The 17,972-nt window shown below is 44.5% G+C and overlaps 3 protein-coding genes across 6 annotated transcripts in view; 2 read left to right on the top strand and 1 right to left on the bottom strand.

The window, feature by feature from the left end:
- Nucleotides 1–17,972, top strand: part of CFDP1 (craniofacial development protein 1) — a 934,470-nt gene that overhangs the window by 594,723 nt on the left and 321,775 nt on the right. The gene's annotated exons all lie outside the window — the stretch shown is intronic.
- Nucleotides 1–17,972, bottom strand: part of CNTNAP4 (contactin associated protein family member 4) — a 990,511-nt gene that overhangs the window by 922,470 nt on the left and 50,069 nt on the right. The window lies entirely within an intron of this gene.
- The window catches only part of ADAT1 (adenosine deaminase tRNA specific 1), a 28,331-nt gene that overhangs the window by 5,762 nt on the left and 4,597 nt on the right, over nt 1–17,972 (top strand). For all 4 annotated transcript variants that reach the window (XM_050772727.1, XM_050772725.1, XM_050772726.1 and 1 more), the window contains 5 exons: nt 770–900; nt 5,135–5,753; nt 9,645–9,790; nt 10,308–10,407; nt 15,687–15,773. In XM_050772727.1, coding sequence (XP_050628684.1) covers nt 770–900; nt 5,135–5,753; nt 9,645–9,790; nt 10,308–10,407; nt 15,687–15,773 — 1,083 coding nt within the window. The remainder of the gene's footprint in view (nt 1–769; nt 901–5,134; nt 5,754–9,644; nt 9,791–10,307; nt 10,408–15,686; nt 15,774–17,972) is intronic.

Raw genomic sequence — 17,972 nt, 5'->3', positions numbered from 1 at the left:
CTACACTTTGAGTAGCAATGTGGTCTTGACTAGTGGTGGTCTGTCTCTTTTTTTTTTTTTTTTTTTTTTGACACTGGGTCTTGCTCTGTCACCTAGGCTAGAGTGCAGTGATGTTATCTCAGCTCATTGCAGCCTTTAGAGACAGGGTGTCACTTTGCTACCCAGGCTGGTCTTGGATTCCTGGGCTCAAACAACCCTCCTGCCTTGGCCTCCTAAAGTGCTGGATTTACAGTCATGAGCCGCATGCCTGACCTGGACTAGTGGTTCTCAAACTTGACTGTGCATCAGAACAACCTGGAAGGTTTGTTAAAACCCAGATTGCTGAGCCACAGAGATTCTGATTCAGCAGATCTAGGGTGGAACCTCAGCAATTGAGTTTCTTTTCTTTTTTTTTCTTTAAAAAAAAAAATGGAGTCTCACTCTGTCACCCAAGTTGAAGCACAATGGCACAATCGTAGCTCACTACAGCCTCAAACTCCAGGGTTTAAGCAGTCCTCCTGCCTCAGTCTCCCAAGTAGCTGGGGTTATAGATGTGAGCAACCGAGGCCAGTTGAAATTTAGAGGGCTAACAAATTCCCAGGTGATGCTGATGCTGCTGGTGCAGGGACCACACTTTGAGAATCACTGGTCTAGAGCATTCTCATAATTCCCAATCCCTACCAGTCCCACTAGTCTACAGTACTGCTGTCTTAGTAATCACCCTACCAGAGGCTTTCCCCTTAACCACAGAGATTGGTTGTTCATCCTAATAACATCTTGCAACCCTTAGGTACCTTCTCCATCAACTCCAGTTGGCAGCCACCCTGAAAGAGGATAGCATCTTTGTCCCAGGAACTCAAAAAGGACTGTGGAAACTCAGACGAGACCTCATTTTCGTGTTTTTCTCCAGCCACACACCCTGTAAGTATATTCAAGCCTTTGGATTAATGTTACATGGACTACTTCCTTATGGTTGTGTTATCCATAGATAGGTTTTTCCTGAAAAGCACTAATGGCTGAAGTAGCCACAAGTAGTGACAGTGCCTTTTTATGACAGGCCAGTGTACCTAATCATTTCTAAAGGTTTCATCTAAAGAGAAGGCAGAGGTAAGGAGTATAGAGTCTCACTCACACTATTAGTCAATTCTCAGAATCAGGATAGGGGCATAAGGCTGAAACCTCACAAGATGTGAAGCCAACATGGGGCTTAGAAGTCCTATAGTAACATATCCTAAAACTCATTTCATTCATTCAGTCGTTGAACAAATACTTTCTGCTGTTTGTCAGGCACGATATGACATACTGAGTGTACAGAAGTGAATAAGACTAGCACATTGCTTACCTTCGTAGTCTTTTAGGGAATGTAGACAGTCATGGTTAGGGTAAATTTTGATGGGTTGTAAGGGTATGTTCGGGTGCTATGGCTGCATAAGACAGGAAGACCTAGCCTGGGGTGAGGGGGGCATCATTTCTACCTTTTGTTTTTCTTTCTTAAAAATTGAAAATAACTTCTGCCTTTTGTGGATAACAACTCAGGATGGCAGCAAAATTTTCTCACCCTAAAAGCTTTGAAATAAGGATATAAAATTAAACTTTAAAACTTTTAAGCTTTAAAACTAACACATGCAATTAGAGCAGAGATAAGAAATCACTAGGAAGAAATAGAATAGCTGTCTAGATCTGATCATAACTCCAATTGAAAATACAGATACAACTTAAGAAAGAATGAGACCAATTACACGGTGGCTCATACCTGTAATCACAGCACTTTGGGAGGCCACGGTGGGCGGATCACCTGAGGTGGGGAGTTTCAGACCAGCCTGACCAACATGGAGAAACCCTGTCTCTACTATATATACAAAATTAGCTGGGCATGGTGGTGCCTGCCTGTAATCCCAGCTACTCGGGAGGCTGAGGCAGGAGAATCGTTTGAACCCAGGAGGCAGAAGTTGCAGTGAGCCGAGATTGCACCATTGCACTCCAGCCTGGATGACAGGGCAAGACTCCATCCAAAAAAAAAAAAAAAAAAGAAAGAAAGAAGGAAAGAGTGTGAGAAAAGAGTTTAAGAGTCAAAGCCCAGAAAAATGACACACAGAGGTAGGCAGCACTCATCCACGCTCTATTCTTACCTGTAAGGGCCCTAGTCCAAGGCCCAAAGGATGTTTCCTAATCAGCTCCTCTCAAGCTGTAATATGCACATGAATCTCCTGGGGAACATGCAGATTCAGATTCATTAGGTCTGGAGTGGGGCCTGAGGTTCTGCATTTCTAGCCAACTCCCAAAGCATGCCAGCGGTGTGGGTCCGTAGACCACACATTGAGTAGCTAGGACCAGGGCGATCCCAGTGACAGGTATAGCCTTACTGTGGAGAAAGATGCATCTGAGGATCACAGCCTGATGGCCTAATCCAAACTTATCTAACCCACGGCCCGCCTGGTTACATGCGGGCCCAGGACGGCTTTGAATGTGACCCAAGACAAATTCTTAAACTTTCTTAAAATGTTGTGAGATTTTTCTTGTGATTTTTTTTTTTTTTTTTTTTTTAGTTCATCAGCTATCGTTTGTGTTCGTGTATTGTGTTGTGTGTGGCCCAAGATAATGTTTATTCTTCCAGTGTGGCCCAGGGAAGCCAAATACTGAACATTTACGGAGTTTGATTATGCCCTAATCAAACTCCACAAGTCAGTGGTCTGCAAACAGGTGCTGATCTGTGAGAACAGTCCATGAAAAAACAAGAAAGCTCAAGACTATGTAGTGAATTTTGCAAAACTAATTTCTTTCACTTTAAAGGATGTGAGAGTTATTTTTTTTTTAAGTGATGGTGATTGAATTTTTTTTTTTTCCTCGATCTCGGTTCATTGCATCCTCCACCTCCTGGGTTCAGGCGATTCTCCTGCCTTGGCCTCCCGAGTAGGTGGGATTATAGGCGTGCACCACCACATCCAGCTAATTGTTTTGTATTTTTAGTAGAAACGGGATTTCACCACGTTGGCCAGGCTGTTCTCGAACTCCTGACGTCAAGTAATTCGCCCGCCTTGGCCTCCCAAAGTGCTGGGATTACAGGTGTGAGCCACCGTGCCTGGCCAGTAATTGAGATTTTTAAAGATCCTCCTTGATGGAATAAAAAGTTGGCAACCCTCTGCTCATCTTAAAAATCTTCTGAAAATTTTGCTGGTAATCTTTTAAAATGTGATGTCCTCCCAAGGTTTGTCTGCAGAAAGAACATTACCTAGAGAATGTGACTCTCTGGCTCCCTTGGCATTCACATCCTATTACTAATTAATAATTTGTTGACTGGGTTAGCTACTTCAGGCTCTTACTTATGAGTTTTATTAGCATGAGTCAGGCTCTTGCATTCAGGCATTCTGTCAAGATCAGTCTCCAACCCTGCAGTGTGGGAGATGGACCCTGGTGAGTTCTCCAAAGTCACTGTGACCTTGTGAGGTCTCTGGAAGTTAGCCAGCCAACCTCTCCAGATACATTCCCTCTTCTGTATCTCTTGCCTGTCCCACTCTTGAGTTATAAAGATTACAGATGTATTATTTATACGCTTTAGAAAAGCAACATTCATTAGGTTAGTGTTTGAAGAAATATTTCCCTTTTCAAGGGAGAGCTGTGGTTCTTACTGACCTCTAGTTTTCTTCAGTTTCCTATAAGGACAGAGGAGATCGGAAATCTCTAAACCAGCAAGAGGGAACACTGGAAATTTTGGAAACACTGGTTTACACTAGGTGTGTAATTTACTTTAGAGTCTTTACCGTGGGGCCATGCATCATAAAATCTCCAAGATGGGGAAATTTTGAGCAATGGTTGCCAAATTTCTTTTCCTTTTTTTTGAGATGGAATCTCCCTCTGTCGCCCAGGCTGGAGTGCAGTGGCGCATTCTCGGCTCACTGCAACCTCCGCCTCCTGGGTTCAAGCGATTCTTCTGCCTCAGCCTCCTGAGTAGCTGGGAGTACAGGTGCCCGCCACCACGCCCAGCTAATTTTTGTATTCTTAGTAAAGACAGTTTCACCATATTGGCCAGGCTGGTCTCGAACTTCTCACCTCGTGATCCGCCCACCTTGGCCTCCCAAAGTGCTGGGATTACAGGCATGAGCCACCACGCCCTGCCTGCCAAATTTCTTTATGAAAGAAACCACCCACTTTTGTTTTCCGAAGCATCTTAGAGAATAGCATTCCACAAAATGCACTTGGGAAACCTTGTTCATTCTAAGCCAGTGGTTCTCAATTTGGGAAGTTTAGCTCCCCAGGAGACTTTTGGTAACATCTGGAGACATTCTTTATTTTCATACTGGGACTGGTAGTGCTATTGGCATCTAGTAGGTAGAGACCAGGTATGCTGCTAAATATCCTATAATACGTAGGACAGCCCCCACAGCAAAAAGTGATACAGTCCAAAGTGTCATTAGTGGCGAGGCACGCTGGCTCACGCCTGTAATCCCAGCACTTTGGGAGGCCAAGGCAGGCAGATCACTTGAGATCAGGAGTTCAAGACCAGACTGGCTAACATGGTGAAACCTCGTCTCTACTAAAAATACAAAATTTAGCCAGGCATGGTGATGTGCGCATGTAATCCCAGCTACTCAGGAGGCTGAGGCAGGAGAATCACTTGAACCCAGGAGGCAGAGATTGCAGTGAGGCAAGATCACAGCACTGCACTCCAGCCTGGGTGACAGAGCCAGACTGCATCTCAAAAAAATGTCATTAGTACAGTGCTTGAGAACCCTGGTCTAAACCCATGTTTCCAAAACTTCCTAGAGATAAAAATTATCTCAGATCTTGGTTAAAGTGTTCTGTTTTGCATACCCTTCTCCAGAAATTCCAACTCACTGGCTCCAGCATAGAGTCTTCAACAAGAGCCTCAGAGAATTCTTACTAGGGAATTTTGTGCCTGTGCTCTTAACTCATCTCAGGTCAGCTGGGAGAATAGATGAAGTCAGCAGTTCTCAAACTTGAGCTTGCATCGGAATCACCGGGAGAGCTTGTTAGACACACACGGCTGGGCTGTGCCTCCAGAGTTTCTGATTCAGCAGGTCTACTGTGGGTCCCAAGAGTTTGCATTTCTGATGAATTCCCAAGAGATCCCACTGTGGCTGGTCCAGGGACCCTACTTGAGAACCATTTGTTTAAGTGGGGGGTTCATTCTCTGCAGGTGGGGATGCCTCCATCATTCCAATGCTTGAGTTTGAAGATCAGCCTTGCTGTCCTGTCATCAGAGATTGGGCCAGCAGCTCATCAGTAGAAGCCAGCAGTAACCTGGAAGCTCCTGGAAATGAAAGAAAATGTGAAGACCTTGACAGTCCTGTAACCAAAAAGATGAGGCTTGAGCCTATGACTGCGGCCAGGGAGGTCACCAACGGAGCCACTCACCATCAGAGTTTTGGCAAGCAGGAAAGTGGCCCAATCTCACCAGGCATCAACAGCTGTAATCTCACTGTAGAGGGACTGGCGGCTGTCACCAGAATAGCCCCTGGTAGTGCCAAAGTGATAGACGTTTATAGAACTGGAGCCAAATGTGTACCTGGAGAAGCTGGAGACTCCGGGAAGCCTGGTGCTGCATTTCACCAGGTGGGGCTGCTCCGAGTGAAGCCAGGCCGTGGAGACAGAACGCGCTCCATGTCCTGCAGTGACAAGATGGCCCGATGGAATGTCCTCGGATGCCAAGGGGCACTGTTGATGCATTTCCTGGAAGAACCTATCTACCTGTCAGCTGTGGTCATTGGGAAGTGCCCATACAGCCAGGAAGCCATGCAGAGAGCACTGACTGGAAGGTGAGAGGGTAGGGAGGGCTCAGTTGGAAGTCATTCCAAGAGGCAGTCTGAGAGTAGGGCCCTAAGAGCATTAAGCATCGCCTTACCTTTTGATCCAGCAGTTCCACTTCCAGGAATTTGTCTTAAGGAAATAAAGTATTTGAACATTTAGCTTTGTATATAATTTTTGTTTGTTTGGTTTTGAGATGGAGTCTTGCTCTGTCACCCAGGCTGGAGTGCAGTGGTGTGCTCTCGGCTCCTGCAGCTTCCGCCTCCCGGGTTCAAGTGATTCTCCTGCCTCAGCTTCATGAGTAGCTGGGACTACAGGCGTGTGCCACCACGCCCAGCTAATTTTTGTATCTTTAGTAGAGAGAGGGTTTCACCATGCTGGTCAGGCACTCCATGACCAACCAGGTCAGACTGGTCTCAAATTCCTGACCTCAGGTGATCCACCCGCCTCAGCCTCCCAGAGTGCTAGGATTACAGGTGTGAGCCACTGCACCCAGCTACTAATTTTTTTAAAAAAGAAAAAGTAAACAGCTGAAATGCCCAGTAATAGGAGTTTAAGTGTTTTCTTTGTTGTTGTTAAAAATAATATTGATGAATGGCTGGGCATGGCGGCTCATGACTGTAATCCCGGCACTTTGGGAGGTCGAGCGGGGCGGACTGCTTGAGCCCAGAAGTTCTAGACCAGCCTAGGTAACATGGGGAAACCCCGTCTCTACAAAAAATACAAAAACTAGCCAGATGTGGTGGCACACACCTGTAGTCCTAGCTAATAGGGAAGCTGACGCAGGAGGATCACTTGACCCTGGGAAGATTAAGCTGCGGTGAACCAATATCACTCCATTGTACTTCGGCCTGGGTGACAGACCCTGTCTCAAATAAAATAATAATAATATTGATGAATATTTAATGTGGAAACATGTTCATAGTGGTTAAAGAACAGTTTAGAAGATAAGAAGCCAATTTTGGCCTTAAAGTACATACACACATAGGAAAAATTGTAAGAGGATAAGCAGCAATGTATTATTAATAATCTCTGAGTTGTAGTATTATGGGTGGTTCTTCTTTGTTTTTACTGTATTTTCTAATTTTTCTACAGCTTACATACGTTGCCATTATATATGTTTTTTAACCCTAAACATTAGTTTGGGGTTTTCAAAATGTTTTTGTAGCAACAGAGTTTCACTGGGTCTCACCCAGGCTCGAGTGCAGCAGTACAATCAGAGTTTACTACAGCCTCCAGTTCCTGCGCTCAAGTGATCCTCCTGCCTCAACCTTCCAAATAGCTAAGATTATAGGCACAAGCCACCACACTTGGCTGATTTTTAAATTTTTTTTGTAGAGACGGGGTGTTTTTGGGTTACCCAGGCTGGTCTTGAACTCCTGGCTTTAAGCACTGCTCCCACTTAGCCTGCCAAAGTGTTGGGATTCTAAGTATGAGCCACCTCATGCAGCCCTAAACATTAGTTTTAATTTTTTTTAAGATAAAAGTCAAAGGATGACCACTCAAGTGTGGTCTCCCTAAAGGAGGCAGCCAAACTCAGTGCTCTAGTAAATGAGAGCAGGGCAAAGCCATGGCCAGGGCAAGCTTCGTAGGCCCATATCAAACGTGAAGCCTAAAGATATGGCGCAGCAATTCCACTCCTAGGTACAACCCAAGAGAAATGAAAACATACATTCACACAAGTAGGCCGGGTATAGTAGCTCATGCCTATAATCCTAGCATCTTGGGAGGCCAAGTCAGGCAGATTGCTTGAGTCCAGGAGTTCAAAACCCACCTGGGCAACATGAGGAAACCCTGTCTCTACAAAAAATACAAAACTTAGCCGGGCATGGTGGCACGCACTTGTAGTCCCATCTGCATGGGGAGCTGATGTGGGAGGATCACCAGAGCCACGGGAGGTTGAGGCTGCAGTGGACCATGATTGCAGCACTGTAATCCATCCTAGACAATAGAGACCCTGTCTCAAAAAAAAACAGTGTATATGTGTATATAACAAAAACCTGTACATAAATGTTCACAGCAGCATTATTCATAATAGACAAATGTCCATTAGTGGATGAATGGATAAATCAAATGTGATATATCCATACAATGCACTATGATTCAGCCATAAAAAGGACTAAAGTACTGATACATGCTACAGCATGGATGAACTTGAAAACATAATGCTAAGTGAAAGAAATCACATATTATATAATTTTATTTATGTGAAATATCTCTAACACGCAAATCCATAAAGACATAATAGCTTAGTGGTTACCACGGGCGAGGTGCTGTGGCTCACGCCTGTAATGTCAGCACTTTGGGAGGCTGGAGTGGGAGGATTGCTTGAGCCCAGGAGTTCAAGACCAGCCTAGGCAATATGGCAAAACCCCATCTCTACAAAAAATTTAAAAATTAGTCGGACATGGTGGCGCATGCCTGTAGTCTCAGCAACTTGGGAGGCGGAGGTGGGAGGATCGCCTGAGAAGTTGCAGTGAGCCAAGATCATGCGACTGCACTCCAGTCTGAGCAACAGACACCCTATCTCAAAAAGGGAAAAAAAAAAGATTTAAGTGGTTTCCAGGGAATAGAGAGTGAATGCTAATAGCTACGAGGTTTCTTTTTGGGGTGATGAAAATTCCTTAAATTACGTTACCATGATAGTTGTGCAGTTCTATGAATATACTAAAAACAATCGAATTATCCACTTTAAATGGGTAAATTTTTTTTTTTTTTTTTTTTTTTTTTTTTTGAGACGGAGTCTCGCTCTGTCGCCCAGCCCAGGCTGGAGTGCAGTGGCGCGATCTCGGCTCACTGCAAGCTCCGCCTCCCGGGTTCACGCCATTCTCCTGCCTCAGCCTCCCGAGTAGCTGGGACTACAGGCGCCCACAACCGCGCCCGGCTAATTTTTTGTATTTTTAGTAGAGACGGGGTTTCACCGTGGTCTCGATCTCCTGACCTTGTGATCCGCCCGCCTCGGCCTCCCAAAGTGCTGGGATTACAGGCGTGAGCCACTGCGCCCGGCAAAATGGGTAAATTTTATGGTATGTGAACTATATCCCTATATATATATTTTTTTTTTAAAAGGCAGCCCTAGGCACTGTACCCAGGATGTTTTCTGTTTTTCCTATTCTGGTACTTGCAGTTGCTATCTGCTTCATTCTAGACCAGCATCATGTTGGCACCTAGTTTGTTCAAAGATACAAAAGAAAAAAATGAAGCTTTTATTTATTTTTATTTTTATTTTTTTATTTTTTTTTTGAGAAAGAGTCTCGCTCTGTTGCCCAGGCTGGAGTGCAGTGGCGCGATCTCGGCTCACTGCAAGCTCCGCCTCCCGGGTTCAGGCCATTCTCTTGGCTCAGCCTCCCGAGTAGCTGGGACTACAGGCACCCGACACCACACCCAGCTAGTTTTTTGTATTTTTAGTAGAGACGGGGTTTCACCGTGTTAGCCAGGGTAGTCTCGATCTCCTGACCTCGTGATCCGCCTGCCTCGGCCTCCCAAAGTGCTGGGATTACAGGCATGAGCCACCGCGCCCGGCCTGAAGGTTTTATATTATAGGATAATTTGGGGTTTTGGTGTGTTTGAAGAATTCCCTAGGAAGCAGGTGCCAACACAGTAATGTTTCTGCTTAAACTTTTCAAGTTTCTCAAAGCCTGTATCAGGAATGGAGTTTGATGTTACATCCCTGAAGGGTGTTGACTTGATTCTTTGTTATCCGTTCAGAATGAGAGAGAAGCATCTTCTTCCAGCCCTGAGGTTCTTGCAATCTTGATTCTATTCTGGAACACTGTCTGCCCAAATAAATAAACAAATCCCCACACCTGCTGAGGCTCGGGGTGATGATGTGAGCCACAATCCTAGATACTATTTTCTCTAGGCTTGCGCCTAAACTGAATGCATTTTCCCTCTACATTTAGGTGTCAGAATGTATCTGCTTTACCAAAAGGCTTTGGAGTTCAAGAACTAAAAATACTGCAGTCAGATTTACTATTTGAACAGAGCCGCTGTGCAGTACAGGCCAAAAGGGCTGACAGCCCAGGTCGACTTGTTCCTTGTGGGGCAGGTAAGAGATCCAGGTTAGACCTGCCCTGGAGTAACTGCTCCCCTGACTGAAAGTGGCCTCAGAGGGTCCACATCCTCCCAGCCTAGGAAGGCAGTTCACCACTCTAGTGGCCAGTAGTGTGAGCTTTAGAGACACCCATACTAGGTCAGGTTTATGCTCTTGTGACCCCTGGCATGTTATTTACCTTCCCTTGGCCTCAGTTTCTTTGTCTTCAGATTAGAAGAATATCATTTATCAGGGTTATTGGGAAGATTCAGTGAGAAATTCTATTTAATGGATTTACTCTGTGTCCAGCAAATAAATCCTCAGTGATTGTTAACTATCATAATAATAATGAATTATGAACCACTTAGGCTACTATACCCTGGAGGCCAAGCATCCAAGTAGCAGTCGTTGCCGGTGACATCATATCCAGCTCTCATGGGTCTGTAGAGTCAGAGAAATATTTTTATTAAAGTACTTCTGACATTCACAGGAAATTGAACAGTTTTAACCCTAGACTCTTACCTTTTCATAGCCATCAGCTGGAGTGCAGTTCCTGAGCAGCCTTTGGATGTTACTGCCAATGGCTTTCCACAGGGAACAACGAAGAAAACAATTGGAAGTCTTCAGGCAAGGTACAGCATAATGGGGCCGGAGATGGTGGCTGTGAACTCACACTTTACCACTATCTAATTCTAGAACATTTTTATTACCCCAAAAAGAACAACTATACCCATTAGCCGTCACTACCTATCTATCCCTCGCTCTCCTCAACCCTAGGAAACCTCTAATTTACTTAATTTACTGCCTGTCTCCGTGGATTTGTCTATTCTGGACATTTTCTATCTTTGGAATCATATAGTATATGACCTTTTGTATCTGGCATTTTTCACTTAGCATGGTGTTTTGGAGGTACATCCATGAGGTAGCTGTATCAGTATTTCATTACTGTTCATGACCTGAGTAATATCCCATAGTGTGGATATACCACATTTTGATTGCCATTCATTCATGGGTGGACTTTCAGGTTGTATCACTCTTTGGCTATTGTGAGTAGTGCTGCTATGCAGAACTATGAACATTTCATGTACCACTTTTTGCATGGCCATATGTTTTCAATTTTCTTGGGTGTACCTAGGAGTAGTAGTACTGGGTCATATGGTAATTGTTATGTTTAACTTTTTGAGGAACTGCTAAACTGTTTTCCTTAGCAGCTGTACCATTTTATGTTCTACCAGCAATCTATAAGAGTTCCAGTTACCCTGAATCCTTTACAACACTTGTTATTGTCTTTTTTATTATAGTCATTCTAGTGGGTGTGAAATGGTATCTCATTACAATCTTTTTTTTTTTTTGGAGATGTAGTCTTGTTCTGTCTCCAAAGCTGGAGTGCAGTGGCGAAATCTCGGCTCACTGCAACCTCTGCCCCCTGGGTTCAAGCAGTTCTCCTGCCTCAGCCTCCCTAGTAGCTAGAATTACAGGCATGCACTACCACACCGGCTAATTCTTATATTTTTAGTAGAGAGGGGTTTTGCCATGTTGGCCAGGCTGGTCTCAAACCCCTGACCTCAAGTGATCCGCCCTCCTCAGCCTCCCAAAATGCTGGGATTACAGGTGTGAGCCATCTCGCCCAGCCTCATTGATTTGTATTTCCCTAATGACAAATGGTGTTTAGCATCTTTTTATGTACTTATTAGCCATCTGTCCCTCTACAGCCTCCCAAGTAGCTGGTACTACAGATGCCCGCCAGCACGCCCCGCTAATTTTTTTTGCATTTTTAGTAGAGACGGGGTTTCACTATGTTGGCCAGGCAGGTCTTGAATTCCTGACCTCGTGATCTGCCCACCTTGGCCTCCCAAAGTGCTGGGTTACAAGCATGAGCCACCGCACCTGGCCTATAACTCGTAGTTTTCGAGTGTTCACTTACTGAGGTCTTCTTTCATAAAGTTCAGTAAGTTTTATAGCTTTCTTATATAAATCTTTCACATCTTGTATTAGATGTATTCCCTGAATGTATATTAGTTATCTGTTTCTATGTGACAGATTGCCCCCAAAATAACAACTTAAAACAACAATATACATTTATTATTTCACATAGTTTATGTGGCTCTGGAATTGAGGAGGAGCTTAGCTAAGTAATTGTGGCCCAGCAGTTTATGAAATTGCGGTCTGTTATGGCAGCCACGGCTGCAGTCATCTGAAGACTTGACTGGGGCTCAAAGATCCAGTTCCAAAATGGTTCCCTCGCATGGCTGACAGGTCAGTGTCAGCTGTTGGCAGGAGGTTTCAGTTCCTTATAACAAGGGCCTCTCCACAAGGCTACCAGGGTATTCAGCTTCACGACCCAGTGGCTGGCTTCCCCCAGAACAGGCAATCCAGGAGAGCAAAGCAGAAGCCAGTGTGTTTCATGACCTAGCCTCAGAAGCCACAGTCTACCTGTAATGTCTTAATGGTTATTCAGATCAGCCCTATTAAGTGTGGGAGGGGACTGCAAAGGGGCATGAATACCAGGAGGCAAGAATCACTGGAGACCATTCTGGAGTTTGGTTATCACAGGTGCTATTTTTAGGTAGCTTTTTATCCCATTTTCTGGTTATTGCTGTTGCAATTAAGCTTTTGTTCCTCTTTGTGGCAATTACTGTTGGTTGCTAGATAAAAACACTAACCTTACCATTATCACTAGAATAATAATTCTACTCCTATAATCCCAGCACTTTGGGAGGCTGAGCTGGAGGATTGCTTGAAGCCGGGAGTTCGAGACCAGCCTGGGCAACAAAATGAGACACCCCCCCATCTCTAAAAAAACAAACAATAGCAACAACAACAAAACCCCAAAATAATAATAATTCTACCAATTTGTCTGGGAATTCTTTTGGGATTTGTGGAGTTTTCTTTGTTGTTGTTTTTTGGTTTTTTTTTTGAGACAGTTTCACTCTTATTGCCCAGGCTGGAGTGCAGTGGCACAATCTCAGCTCACTGCAACCTCTGCCTCCCAGGTTCAAGCAATTTTCCTGCCTCAGCCTCCCGAGTAGCTGGGATTATAGACACCTGCCATCACGCCCAGCTAATTTTTTGTATTTTTAGTAGAGATGGGATTTTGCCATGTTGGGCAGGCTGGTCTTGAACTCCTGACCTCAGGTGATCCAGCCGCCTCAGCCTCCCAAAGTGCTGGGGTTACAGATATAAGCCACCACACCCAGCCTCTTTTGGGACTTTTTAAATGTAGACCATCATGTACAAATACAGCTGACTTTTCAACAATGTGGGTGTTAGTGGTGCCAACCCCTCTTGCAGTCAAAAATCTGCATGTAACTTTTGGCTCTCCAAAAACATCAAGCCTGTTTTTGACCAGAAGCCTTGACATAAACAGTCAATTAACACATATTATGTATGTTATGTGTATTATATATGTATTCTTAAAATAAAGCAAACTAAAGAAAATAAAATGTTATTAAGAAAATCATAAGGAATAGGCCAGCCGCTGTGTCTCACATCTGTAATCCCAGCACTTTGGGAGGCTGAGGCAGACAGATTACTTGAGGTCAGGAGTTAAAGACCAGTCTGGCCAACATGGCGAAACCTTGTCTCTACTAAAAATACAAAAATTAGCTGGGCTTGATGGTGCGCACCTGTAATCCCAGCTACTTGGGAGGCCAAGGCAGGAGAATTGCTTGAACATAAGAGGCAGAGGTTGCAGTGAGCCGAGATCACACCACTGCACTCCAGCCTGGGCCACAGAGTGAGACTCCATCTCAAAAAAAAAAAGAGAGAAAAGCATAAGGAATAGAAAATATATTTATTCATTAAGTGGAACTGGATCATGATAAAGGTCTTTATCTTCATCATCTTCATGTTGAGTAGGCTGAGGGGGAGGAGGAGAAGAGGCGGCTTTGGTCTTACTATCTCAGGGATTGCAGAGGCAGAAGAAAATCTGTGTGTAAGTGGACCCACACAGTTCAAGCCTGTGTTGTCCAAGGGTCAACTGTAGTGTTTCTTTCCAATCTTCTGTTCCTTTTATTTATTTATCTTACGTTACTGTGTTGACTAGAACTGACAGTATCAAAATCATCTGCAGATGATGACTTGATTTTTGTTTTTCACTTCTCTTTCTTTTTTGTTCTGCTGGCCAGAACCTTCTGTATAATGTTGAATAAAAGCGGTGATAGCAAGTACCCCTTGTCCTATTCCTGATTTTAAGGACATATATTTGCTATAGATTTTTTATAGTTGCCCTTTATAAATGTAAGTACTTTTCCCGAGTCCTAGTTTGCCAAAAGGTTTTTAATAATTCAAAGGATGTTGAATTCTACCAAATGCTTTCTTTGCATATATTTTTCCCATAGTTATATATATGTACGTGTGTGTGTGTGTGTGTGTGTGTGTGTGTGTGTGTATATATTTTTTTTTTGAGACAGAATCTCTGTCACCCAGGTTGGAGGGCACTGGCACAGTCTCGGCTCATTGCAACCTCTGCCTCCTGGGTTCAAGTGATTCTTGTGCTTCAGCCTCCTGAGTAGCTGGGATTACAGGCATGCACCACCAGTCCCAGCTAGTTTTTTTTATTTTTAGTAGAGACAGGGTTTTACCATGTTAGCCAGGCTGGTCTTGAACTCCTGACCTCAGATGATCTGCTCACTCACCTCAGCCTCCTAAAGTGCTGGGATTACAGGCATGAGCCACCATGTCTGGCCATCTCTAATTATATTATTTTTCTTTAATTTGTTCATGAGAGTTCCATTAATTTTTGCTTTGTTTTCATGCTAAAATGGCCTCATCTTCCTGAGTGCCAGCAGCCACTCCAGCTAAGGCCTTGGGAGAGCAGTGTCTGAGGGCTCAGGGTTCCCCTTTAAGCAGCAGTTCCTGAAGCAGGCTGGGTTCCAGCCAGGTAAGGGAGATTTTGTGCAGACTCCATAATTCCCTATTTCACATGTACCAGTTACGATCATGGTGTCCACGCTGAGGGTGCAATCTGCTGGGATGATGCAGGGTGTGTACCATTTATGGTCATGGTGTTCATGCTGAGGGTGCGATCTGTTGGTCTGCTGGGGTGATACAGGGTGTGTAGCAGTTATGGTCACAGTGTCCATGCTAAGGGTGCGATCTGCTGGTCTGCTGGGGTGATGCAGGGTGTGGACCAGTTATGGTCACTGTGTCCACGCTGAGGGTGCGGTCTGCTGGTCTGCTGGGGTGATGCAGGGTGTGTAGCAGTTATGGTCATGGTGTCCACACTGAGGGTGTGATCTGCTGGTCTGCTGGGGTGATGCAGGGTGTGGTGTGTGAAAGAGAGACTGCACGTTGTTGGTACACATAGCATTTCCCAGTTTCTAGATGCAGCTCGTGAATTGTGTACATGAGGGAAAAGAAGGCAACCACGAAGGCCTGGGTGGGCTCATAAAGAATCAACACTCACTTCCTTAAGTATTCCAAACCATGACCTCCACCCAGAATTGTGTTGTTTAGGAGCAAAAGGCTGTGATGCCCATGGCAGGAGTCCAGGGATTCTGCCTCAGGCGGCTCGTCCAAGTGGATTTTATATTGACGATTCACACAGGGAACAGCACTCATGTCTCAAACAAAGCTTTCGATTTCTTGTAAACCCATAGGGGCCAGCTCCCTTGAAAGGAGGTAGCCAGAAGTGTCTTACAGATATCCTGGGGCAAAATTTTGTAATTGCACCTCAGGGTACCCGTTTGGGCTTGTCACTTTAATGATCCCACCGCTGATGACATTTCTTAAGGTTAGACTCATTTTTGTACCTCACTCTAATCAGACATCCAGGTCTGGATTTTCTCCTCACCAAATACAAGTGAAATCTTCAAACCTAAAAACCATGTGAAGCCTGGCATCTTTGTGATAGGGGCTTGGAACATACTAAACACTTGATAAATCGTCTTTGCCTTCTTTTTCCAAACAGATCCCAAATCAGCAAAGTGGAACTGTTTAGATCATTCCAGAAGCTGCTAAGCAGAATTGCAAGGGACAAGTGGCCAGACTCCCTCAGGTGATGCTATTGACCTATGTTTTCTCATATTTAGGAAGACATCTATTTTGATTCTGGCTTCTGAGTAGCAAGAAGCTTTGGCAGGAGTAGTGGTTCAGCAAGCCTGTGGCACTTATTGTTGACGACAAGTTCTTCTTTCCCCATAGCTCTCTTTGCAGATACATGCATGATCTGAGATGCAGAGGATGGGTAGTTTGGTGGTATAGAGTTATAAAAAACTAAGGATAGAACTGGGGCTTGGCCATTCCAGACCCTCCTTTGATTCCACCTCTAGATGGAGATCACTGTGGAAATGGGAGTGTTCTAAGAGCAATATATTCTGTTACAAGTGTTACTCTCCTCTTTTCCTTTTGAACTTGCAGCTCCATGACTTAAATTGCTCTTCAAACAAAAACGTAGAGAACTTTAAAACCACTCTTGGGAACAAGTAGGTGGGTGCAGTGACGTTCTGACAGTGACCATCTAGAGTTAGGTGAAGTCTCACAGGTTAAGGAGGGCCCCAAACCACCCATACTTCTGACCAACTGGCTGCAAATTTGAGTGTCTCCACTCCCCCTCATGTTCAGTTATTCACTAGAACATCTCTCAGAACTCAGAAAAGCACTATAGTTGCCATTAAAAGTTTTATTATGAAGGCTACAGATCAGTACTAGCCAAAAGGAGAGAGATATAGTAAGGGATATAGTCAGATATGTGAGGGTCCCAAAGGCACAGCTTCCATGTCCTCAGGACACATCACTTTCCCAGCACATTGCTGTCCGTCAACAACCAGGAATCTCACTCAGACATCAGTGTCCAAAGTTTTTGTTGGAGTTTCATTAGCTATTATGATTGATTGAATTATTGGCCACATGATGTGATTGAACTTAATCTCCAACCCCCTCCTCTCCCAAGAGGTCAAACTGATATCACGTGTCTCAGAGCCCTAATTCTCTACGTGGCTGGTCTTTCTGGCATGACCAGTATCATCCTGAAACTATCTCGGGGGCCCACCATGAGTTACCTGGTCAAACATAAACTCACATGTGATCAGAGAGATCTGCCATGCATGACAAAGACACTTCCAGAAACTCCAAAGTTTAGAGGTTCCCAGGAACTGGTGATAAAGACCAAGTGAATCCTTCATTATATGCCAGTGGGGAAAGTAAGGAGTAGCTAGAAGCTTCTATATGAAGAGGCTGGCCACTTGTCATCACCATCACGCATACTGAAGTGATGCATCTGTGGTCAGTTGGCTTCTTTCTTGGATTTCCATATATTCTATATGTCAAATCTGAATTGAGGTAAGGAGATACTTCTAAGACAGAGTTTTGCTCCTGTTAACCAGGCTGGAGTGCAGTGGCGCAACCTCACCTCACTGCAACCTCTGCCTCCCCAGGTTCAAGTGATTTTCCTGCCTCAGTCTCCAGAGTAGCTGGGATTATCGGTGCATGCCACCACGCCCGGCTAATTTTTTGTATTTTTAGTAGGGATGGGGTTTCACCATGTTGACTGACCAGGCTGGTCTTGAACTCCTGACCTCAGGTGATCCACCCGCCTCAGCCTCCTAAAGTGCCAGGATTACAGACGTGAGCCACCATGCCCGGCATGTTTGTTTGTTTGTTTTTGAGACAGGGTAGCTGAGATGATTAAGGGAAGTGTTGCATATGACCAAGAGCCTAGTTTGCAGTAGGGTTTTGATAACTGGTAGTTACTTTTTTTTTTTTTTTTTTTTTTGAGACAGTGTCTTGCTCTGTTGCCCAGGCTATGTAATACAGTGGCACAATCTTAGCTTACAGGAACCTCCGCTTCCCATGTTCAAGTGATTCTCCTGCCTCAGCCTCCCGGGTAGCTGGGACTACAGGCGCCTGCCACCATGCCCAGCTAATTTTGTATTTTTAGTAGAGATGGGGTTTCACCATGATGGTAAGGCTGGTCTCAAACTCCTGACCTCAGAGGATCCTCCCGCCTCGGCCTTCCAAAGTCCAAAGTGCTGGGATTACAGGCGTGAGCCACCATGCCTCACCTGGAAAACTTTTAAACCAAAAAAGTAGACAATTATTTTTATTTTCTCTGATTCCACTAGGACCATAGAAACCTAGAATTCTGTTCATTCTTAACTGTTTTAATTCACGTTGCTGTGTCATGAATTCCCTACAAAGGAGACAGAGTTGCTCTAGGAAAGTGTCAGAAGTCAAAATAAAAATGTAAAGACAAATC

Source organism: Macaca thibetana, chromosome 20 (assembly GCF_024542745.1).
Source record: "Macaca thibetana thibetana isolate TM-01 chromosome 20, ASM2454274v1, whole genome shotgun sequence".
Taxonomy (NCBI): Eukaryota; Metazoa; Chordata; class Mammalia; order Primates; family Cercopithecidae; genus Macaca; species Macaca thibetana.
The sequence above is the reverse complement of the archived record's forward strand: the minus strand, read 5'-3'. Positions and strand labels throughout refer to the sequence as shown.